The sequence below is a fragment of the Chenopodium album genome, chromosome 5, assembly GCF_948465745.1.
Source record: "Chenopodium album chromosome 5, dcCheAlbu1.1, whole genome shotgun sequence".
NCBI classification, from domain to species: domain Eukaryota; kingdom Viridiplantae; phylum Streptophyta; class Magnoliopsida; order Caryophyllales; family Amaranthaceae; genus Chenopodium; species Chenopodium album.
This window is the reverse complement of record NC_137838.1, coordinates 41150072-41159372: the sequence shown is the minus strand read 5'-3', so window position 1 is coordinate 41159372 and position 9301 is coordinate 41150072. Positions and strand designations below refer to the sequence as shown.

Genomic DNA, 9301 nt, shown 5'->3' with positions numbered 1-9301 from the left:
TGTGCCTGTGGTCCTGCACCATGACTTAGTTAGGCATGCATCCTGTATATTTCTTCTTTTGTTCATAGCAATTCGCCCATAAGTGTAAGGGAGGCAATGAAGACAATGACACGATTAATTAGTAGTTAGTAACTAGCTTTTGAAATCCTTTATTACCCGAAATGTCAAATTAGTTGTACACTCATTGTGGAAATTAAGGACTTCTAAAACATAAACAGAGACTTGATAACAAAATGCATACATATTTGAATAAAGAACAAATATGGCATAGACTTATCTAACATTTTATCTTAGCCTTTGTTTAGGGAATCCTTGTTTCGTATGAAATTATTCTTTTATAGCTTGTACCGCCTTTGAACTTATAAGGTTGGACCCTCTATTGGTTTATAAAGTTCCCTTAATTCAAATAAATACCATAAGAAAACTAAGCATAAGCTACTTTGAAGTTAACAAAGTAAGAATGCAGCAAAAAAATATGCATTCAATATTGCTTTCTTTGTGGTTCATTCTCGTTGAAGGTGTCATTCAATTACAGGCATCGCATTATCATTGGGTTGTAAGTATATTCTGCTTCGAACAGAAGCTCTTTTTTCTGGTGATATTCCATCTTCTTTATGTATAGCGAAACACTAACTGTAATGACATGCCATGCATACAATTAAACCATATTAGGCATATATGATATTTTGAAAATAAAAAAACTGTTAGTTTTGTGTACATGTTAAGTTGATGTCTCTCATGACTGCATTGTGGAATGTAGGTGACAGAAGCACCCTACACTAGACTCTGCGGAACGAAGTCTATTCTTACTGTCAATGGGAAATTTCCAGGACCAACGATCTATACACACAAAGGCGAAACAGTTGTAGTTGAAGTTGTCAACAGAAGCAAACATAACATCACCCTTCACTGGTAAGATGAAAATATTGAACTATTCTCCAAAGTTCTGACTGTAGGATGAAAATACTTTCTTTAGATCTAAAAGATTACATTTTCTTTCGCTCCTATCTTCCTCATTACTTCAGGTTTATCATCTCCATCTGTGCCTAGTACTTACTGTTAAACTGTTACTAGCTTTACAGCTTGATAAGAAAAAGTTTATAGGAAAATTGCTGTCTCTTTTGCAGGCATGGAGTGAAACAGCCGAGAAATCCATGGTCAGATGGACCTGAGTACATAACTCAGTGTCCTATCAAACCAGGAGGGAGATTTACACAAACTGTGATCCTGTCTCTGGAGGAAGGGACTCTTTGGTGGCATGCTCATAACGAGTGGACAAGAGCAACCGTCTATGGTGCTATCATAATCTATCCGAAACCTGGAACTTTTTATCCTTTTCAAAAGCCTGATCTTGAAGTGCCCCTCCTATTAGGTGCCCACTTCTTATATCATCCTCAAAAATAAAGTTTTCATGCTTACTTATCTGCGTATTGTACTGCTATTTTTGATAACCCTCTTTGTTCTTTGTATATATTATTTCATACTTGACACATTTCGATGACCAGGAGAATGGTGGAAGCGAGACATCTTTGAGATCTACGAGGAGTTTCGTGCCACAGGAGGATCGCCTAATGTATCAGATGCCTACACTATAAATGGCCAGCCTGGTGACTTGTATCCATGCTCTAAAGCAGGTTAGTGCAATTTTTGTACTTTAAACCTTCCAAGCAATGCAAGAGTAGAAATATGAGTGAAACAAAAGCAAAAATTAAAGAAAGAGATCAATGTGAAATTGTTTTATAAAAAGTCTAAGGAACAAAACAAAAATTATAGTTAAGGTCAAAGATAAAGATTATGAAATTATCATCAGAATACAACCACATCACAGGTTTAGATTAACATATTGTTCTTAAGGTGTGTTTGTCACTTATAAAATATTTCCTTGTATTGCAGAAACGTTCAAAGTCCGAGTACAATATGGAAAAACCATTCTATTACGTATAATCAATGCTGCCGTAAATCAAATTCTCTTCTTGGCTATTAAAAATCATTCAATCACATTAGTTGGCACGGATGGAGAGTACACCAAGCCTTTTACAAGTGACTACATAACAATAGCCCCCGGTGAAACCATGGATGTTCTAGTTCATGCTAACCAGCTCCCAGGCCGCTATTATATGGCAGCTAGAGCATATTCAAGTGGGATTAACGTTGATTTCGATAACACCACAACCACAGCTGTTATAGAGTATGAAGGGGTTAACCTTAACGCGTCTTCAACCCTTTCCCTCCCTTACCTCCCAGCTTATAATGACACCAATGCATCTTATTCTTTCACGAGTAGCTTAAGAAGCTTAGCTAGTAAAGACCATCCTGTAAATGTACCCTTAAAGGTGAACCACCGAATATTCTCCACTGTCTCAGTTAACGCGTTACCTTGCCCTGCTAACCGCACATGTGAGGGCATAAATGGGACAAGATTTGCTGCAAGCATGAACAATATAAGTTTTGTTCTTCCTGATATTGATATTCTACAGGCTTATTATTACCATATCAAAGGCGTGTATGGTAAAAAGTTCCCAAAGTTTCCTCCTCTGCCATTTAACTATACTGCTGAATTTCAAGATCTGGCACTAGAAGTATCAAAACATAGCACCCAGGTTAGGATTTTTAAGTTCAATTCCACAATCGAGATAGTCTTGCAAGGCACCAATTTAGTTGCTGGACTAGACCATCCAATGCATATCCATGGACAAAGTTTCTATGTTGTTGGCTATGGATATGGTAACTTTGACAAAAACAATGACCCTAAGAACTACAATTTGGTGGATCCTCCTCTTCAGAACACCGTGATTGTGCCTAGAAATGGCTGGGCTACCATCAGATTCAAAGCTCACAACCCTGGTAAATTCCGATGCTTATATCTTGTTTTCTGATCTGTTTGCTTCATTTCGTTAACTTTGTTAGTCAGACATAAATACATATCTCTGACATACACCTAAGAATCTTCAATGAAAAACCTGTACAATGGGCAGAATGATCGGGTTGTGTAGGAAGCTTCTATGCTTCAACAGTTTTGTTCGAATATGTCATGAAAATATGCATTATTTGGTCCAAATGAGGTTCAATTAATCATACTTCGTGCTCATTTCAAGTGAGGAGTACCCTGACATGGTTATTACAAGTAAAAAGTAAAAGTACTTTAAAAACTATCTTCCATTCTAATTTGGATTGATGTCAACTTTGTTCAGGAGTTTGGTATGTGCACTGTCATTTAGAACGCCATGTTACATGGGGTATGATGACCACTCTCATTGTGAAGGACGGAAAAGACCCGGAATCACAAATGCTGCCTCCACCACCAGGCATGCCACCGTGTTGAAGATGCTACTCAACCAGATTAATTATCAGTTTTTGATGATCTTAATAGAACTCTTGATGTTATTATCTATGGTTAGTCCATTGCAACTGGCACAACCTATTTCATTTGTTTGTGTAGATGAATGCGATTGTCATGGCATTTGGAAATAATGTTTGTAGCGATTTCTTTAAGAATTCATTACTCCAAGAAATTAGAAATCCAGTTCAAATTTTATGGCTCCAAATGCTATGCAACAGGAAAAACATTATTATAAACCATAATTATGTGACTAATCACACTGCAGCGTAACACACATGAGGCTTTGTTATATACCAACATGAACTATATACATATTCTCGGCATACAATAAAACAACAAAAGTATTCTTGAAAAGTCATCTAATTTTCATAGGAGGATATCTCTTCTGCCCTTGCAGAAAATTGTTTTCATGAAATAGGTAATACATGCAGTGACGCACGAGCTGCTAGGAGCAACAACCTGTACACGATGATGTACATTGATTTGCGATTTGTCCCCTCATTAGTACATGAATATACGTTGGGAACAGTTAACTCCACATCCCATAAACCATTTGAAGGTAAAAGATTTTGCAGGGCTGCAGTTACTGATGCAGTATCTAAGTGTCGTAGATGAAAATACATGACACCAAATAGGCACATACAATCCAGCTAGAATCTCAAAGGTCAAACGCTATTTGCATGAGCTGACCCACATCATTTAAGTACTTGGTTGAGTTGTACTCTTCTGCATCAAAAAGCTCCACTGAGCAAGATCTTCGAAGGGAAGGTTTTTGAGTAAGCTTCCCAAGTTCAGAAGAGTTTGAGCCACCTTTCAGAATCTGCACAACCTGCAACACAAATAATCCATTAAAATTTCCTTGTTAATGACAAACAAACTGCACACCCGAACCTGAACACATCTTCCCAACCCACCCCCCCCCCACCCCACGCCCCCCCACCCCACGCCCCCCCCCCCCCCCCCCCCCCCGCCCAAAAAAAAAAAAAGGAAAAAAGGCCAGGAGCATTTTTCTTTGGATAATATGATTCAAAAACATGCCTCACTCATTTGAGGTCTTTCAATTGAGAATTGATGAATACACATGTTAGCTGTCATGGCCAGTAGATTTATTTGATCCTTGTCATAGCCATCGCCAAGATATGGGTCAATCAGTTCCTTTAAATTGCTCTTGTCAAGAAACGGTTTGGCCTGCCATAATTAATTGAAGATGCTTAAGATCAGATAGCCAATATATTTGGAAGACTAGATTAGCAGAATGGAATTTGCGGTGAGAAAGCATATCTATGTAAAGGATCATGCTCCTACCCACATAACAAGGCTCTTCTGAGTATTATCCAATGCAAGACGACCTGTAATAAGTTCCAGCAGGAGAACCCCATAAGCGTACACATCAGTTTTTTCATCCACTATGCCATGCATGAAGAACTCTGGGGGAAGGTAGCTGTAACAACCAGAGTTACAGTTAATTACTATTAAACAATGGGCTCATGACAAAAAAAGATCATTTAGTTCAATCTACCAACCCGAATGTTCCTTCAAACTTTGAAACGGTGTGGTGAGTCCATTGATCTGGAAGCCACTTTGCAAGCCCAAAATCTGAGATCTGCATTTGGAGTATTAATTAAACAAAAAAAAAAAAAAAAACATCCATAATTGATCCACAAAATTCATTTTTAGATATTCTATGTAGCAGTAACCAAGAAAATAAATTTACATTTCACACAGTAAAATAACAAATCAAGGCCTCAAAAAAAATTATTGAGGCAAACAAGGATCACAGCAAATTTCTCAAAAATCAACAATTACAAAAGAGAGACTGTTAGATCGAGTACTAGAATTCCTAAACAACCCTTTAATATGAGCATACAATACCTGTGCTTCAAAATCCTCTGTAAGCAGTATGTTGGCGGCCTTGATGTCCCTATGGATTATTCTCCGTTGACAACCTTCATGAAGATACTGTAGGCCTTCGGCTGAACCCAAGGCAATCTTATATCGAATATCCCATAGGAGTTTCTCCCTGGAACCTAAAAGGCAGAGATAAAGCCTCATTTATTTTCAATCAACAGCTAGTTGAAAAATGTACCAGGTATTAAAAAATGCTCTTCATTAATACCCACCACGGAGTACAGATTCTAAGCTTCCATTAAGAGACAAATCAAGAATGAGGTGCATGCCCCCTTCCACACCATAACCATTAACTTTAGCAATATTAGGGTGATTGACATGCACAATGATTCCAAGCTCGGATAGAAAGTCTGCAGCCAGCTCTTCAGGATCTCCCTTGGACAGACGTTTTACAGCGATTAGATGTCCACTTGGAAGAACTCCCTTATAAACCTCAGCATAACCTCCTTCTCCTATTTTATTTTCTGCACAAATGGGGGCCAGGGGAAATTAACGACAATGTGGATAAATAAATAATTAAGTACAAGTTAATAAATTGAATGGAAGTCAAGCAGCATTATGTTAATAATATTAACGCTCTGCAAAACTAATAAAGTCTTGGCTACATTTTGTTTAATCACCAAGTTTCAGATCACGAACCACAGAAAATCTCTTATAGAAATGGGGAAAAATGTAAATACAAAACGTTAGCTGCCCTTTCCCCTAAATGTAAACTCTGTAGGTGGTGGCTTAAATATTTAAAATTATAGACTTTTAACTTCTTAATTGACAACATCAAAATTACCTTTGCTAAACATATTTGTTGCCTCTTGAAGCTCTTTGAGTGAGAAATTTTTCCAAGATGGCTTGAAGAAGCACATTCCACTTTCTAGTGCAGGTATAACTGGGATCATGCGATGCCTAGCACTTCTACTCTTTCGCCTCGTAAGCTTTGGCAAAGACAATGGATGAAGTGTCTGAAAACGCTTAGGTCCCTTTTTTAACATATGGATGAATCCTCGCCAGTGGGAATTTTGTCCACCGGAGTTATGTTCCGAGTCTGAGGTGCTCACTGTATCAGACTCTGAAAATTCCTCGGATTCTTCTCTGAGTGAGTGTTCATCTGCAGGCGCTTCTTCTGTCATCTCAAGTGGTTCCTCTGAATGAGAAAAGACTAATAAAGGTTCTGTCAATATTACTGCAGACTATGTCACACCTAAAACTGGCAAGGATCATAAGCAGAAGAAAAGTAAAATCATCATACCATGAACAGGAAAAGGATCTGAGAGTCCAGATATTCGTCTGAGCCTCTGAAAGACGCCCCTCTCCGCAATTTCTGATGGATCACAAGAACTGTTTCTGCTGTTACCAGTTCAATGAAACGAGTTATGAATAAATCAACTCGCCTTCTGCCCTCCCTCCCTCTTCACACCCAAAAAAGATAGAGATAGAGCATAGAATCACACAAGCAGCTTACTAAAAATGATTCCAAAAGGAGTTCCTTCAACAAAGTCAAGACTAGAAAATCCCACACGCTACATACGTACACACAATGTAATTAAATGTTTTCAATGTGGTCACAAACTTACATAGAACTGTTTTGCTTGTGAAGGATCCCAAATAAACAGTATCAGTTAAGAAAAACAGCCAATTTCCACATACTATAAAATCTTAATAGTATAGTATGTTTCAAATGACCTAAACAAGAGAAAACGTAATGAAAAAGGTGCACAAAGAAATCGCAAAGAGACAGCTTGAGCTCATACCCTACAAAAAACAATCATCAGATTGCTTGATGTATTCTGATCTCATTACTGGGTTTTGCACATGATACAGCTAGTTAAAGACATATGATATGATTTTCTAAATGAAGATGAAAAAGGCACATCTACTAACCACTACTAATAATTAAAAATTTTAGATATAACTATGAATATGTAACAGATACTAAAGCCTAATGATGTGAAAAAGGCACATCCTTTGCTTGCACTTTTATTTTGACATCCTTTACCATGCCTCTAGAATGATTGCCGTTTTAATCTTCTCAAAGTCAACTATTACATTTTTGCTATCCAAATCACCAAAAGAGTAAAACGAATATAAGTTTCTTAATTGTCTCACATGACTACAAGCATTCATCAATAGTATAGGTTAATAAACCTTCCAAAAGAAGTAAACAATCCTATTATTAACTCATTTTAAACATTCATATCATTTCATACATATCATTAGCTTCAGGGAAAGACCCCCCCCCCCTACTGTAAATACATTTGCCTCGCGAAACACAAACATCTCCCTTTCAAAAACAAAGAGGTTTTAATCCACAATTATATTGATTATGAACAAAAATAGTTCCATTTTGACAAACCTTTCCCTAACCTCACCATTATTAACCCCTTAAACACTTATTAATCTCCAACTCCATAATAACTCTCCGAAACATCCCTATTCTACCATCATTGTTTACAAAATGTCCACAATATATGCTAAACAAAATTCATTCAAAACCCATATCAGCCATAGCCTTCCTACCCCGGCTTCGGCCTTGGCCGAGAGATAAACATATAGAGCACAAGAAAAAACACTACAAACAACATAGCAAAATTTGTTGCATGTTCAAAGTCATTAACAATTGCATTTCACATGAACAAATGAGCACTAAATGTGCAACTAGAATGATCATCAACAAATAACCATCAAATTATATCATTATGAATTTATGATCATTTCTTTGAATTATTTTAAATCAGTGTTTATCCAATATCAAACAATTCATACACATATAAAGCAAAAAACCAAAAGAAAATAGATTTTAAAAAATAAAAAAAATAAATTAAAAATTAAAAATGCAAAGAAATTAAAAATAATATATGAAAGAAAATGATGAAAAATTACCGAGGAGGTAGAGGGGAATGCTCCATAAATTTCAAAGAGAAAGGGAAAAGAATGAGGCAAGCCAGAGGAGACAAAAAGGGAGAAGTTCTTTAATTTTAAAAATTCCGCTTTATTTCCGAAATACTTTGCTGGAATTTCGGCAACTTTTTTTTTTTGTTAAAAATGGAATTGTTTCGTCTGTTGCTAAATAGGATTATATTACTCTTATCAGTATATTTAAAATGTACAACAAATATTTATCTCTTATTACAAAAAGATAATATCCATCATTTTTTTTTGGGTGAAATAAGGATTTGAGATGAATTAATCAAAGATACTGTGATTGTTGGCGGCACGAAATCGTTGTTGCGATGCCTGCACTACGGAGTAGACCGTTCTCATTCCTTAATTAAGAAAAATAAAATTATTTTGTGATTTAGGCTCACCACTCGGCATGTTTATTTGTTTGTAATTTTTTTTTTTTAAAAAGAAAAAGGTTTTTTTTTTTATAAAGATTTCATATAACGAAACAAAAGTACAAAACAACAAAGGAAACAAAAAAAAAGGAAATCGAAACAAAACAACAATCAAAAAACCAAAAGAGAAAATGTCACTGAAGAGCACGAAGAACCTGAAATTTTTTCAGTGGAGGCGTATGCACTATGCTTGGTGCATCCAGTGTTCTTTAAAAAAAGGCGGAATGAACATTTAGCTATTCAGTAAAGAACATATAGTTGTTTTGTAAAGAACATATAGTTGTTTTGTAAAGAACATATAGCTATTTTATAAAAAACATCCAGTTTTATATGTTTTTTTTGTAAATCTAAATAACATTTGTAATATTAGTAAAGAACATGATAATATTAAAGAACATCATTTATATAGTAAATGTACAATTGGTATAAATGATCATGTATGTATATGAAAATGTACATTTTACTGTATTATAATGTACATTGTATTATATTCTAATGAACATATATGTTATAATGTTGGTTACATGTTTTATGTACATTGTATTATTTGCATCATATAAGTATATGAAAAAAGAACATTTTACTATATTTTAATGTACATGGTATTATTTGGATCTACAACTTTTTCTAAATTTGTCTATTTGCTTGCTTTCTTCTCCAAAATATATTAATCGGTTGATCTTCTTCAAGAATTTCATTTTATTTCTCATTGCAACAAAAAAAT

The 9301-nt window shown here is 35.6% G+C and overlaps 2 protein-coding genes across 4 annotated transcripts; one reads left to right on the top strand and one right to left on the bottom strand.

The window, feature by feature from the left end:
• The first annotated feature begins 460 nt into the window (after positions 1-460).
• Positions 461-3322, top strand: LOC145630703 (laccase-15-like). The gene is made up of 6 exons (XM_081682893.1): positions 461-556; positions 761-912; positions 1128-1372; positions 1506-1634; positions 1894-2844; positions 3192-3322. Exons 1-6 carry the CDS (start codon positions 461-463, stop codon positions 3320-3322), a joined length of 1704 nt encoding a protein of 567 aa, XP_081539019.1.
• A 226-nt stretch (positions 3323-3548) lies between these two features.
• Positions 3549-8590, bottom strand: LOC145630701 (receptor-like cytosolic serine/threonine-protein kinase RBK2). 3 transcript variants are annotated; one of them, XM_081682890.1, is made up of 9 exons: positions 8123-8590; positions 6492-6589; positions 6033-6401; positions 5461-5712; positions 5213-5367; positions 4864-4943; positions 4646-4781; positions 4379-4528; positions 3549-4169 (listed from the first exon to the last, which is right to left on the bottom strand). In XM_081682890.1, the coding sequence occupies exons 1-9, from the start codon at positions 8146-8148 to the stop codon at positions 3999-4001; spliced, it is 1437 nt and encodes a 478-aa protein (XP_081539016.1). In that variant the 5' UTR covers positions 8149-8590; the 3' UTR covers positions 3549-3998. The 3 variants fall into 3 exon arrangements, with proteins under 3 accessions (XP_081539016.1, XP_081539018.1, XP_081539017.1); XM_081682892.1 differs by having other exon boundaries at positions 6033-6386; XM_081682891.1 differs by having other exon boundaries at positions 6492-6586.
• Between the last annotated feature and the right edge of the window lie 711 nt (positions 8591-9301).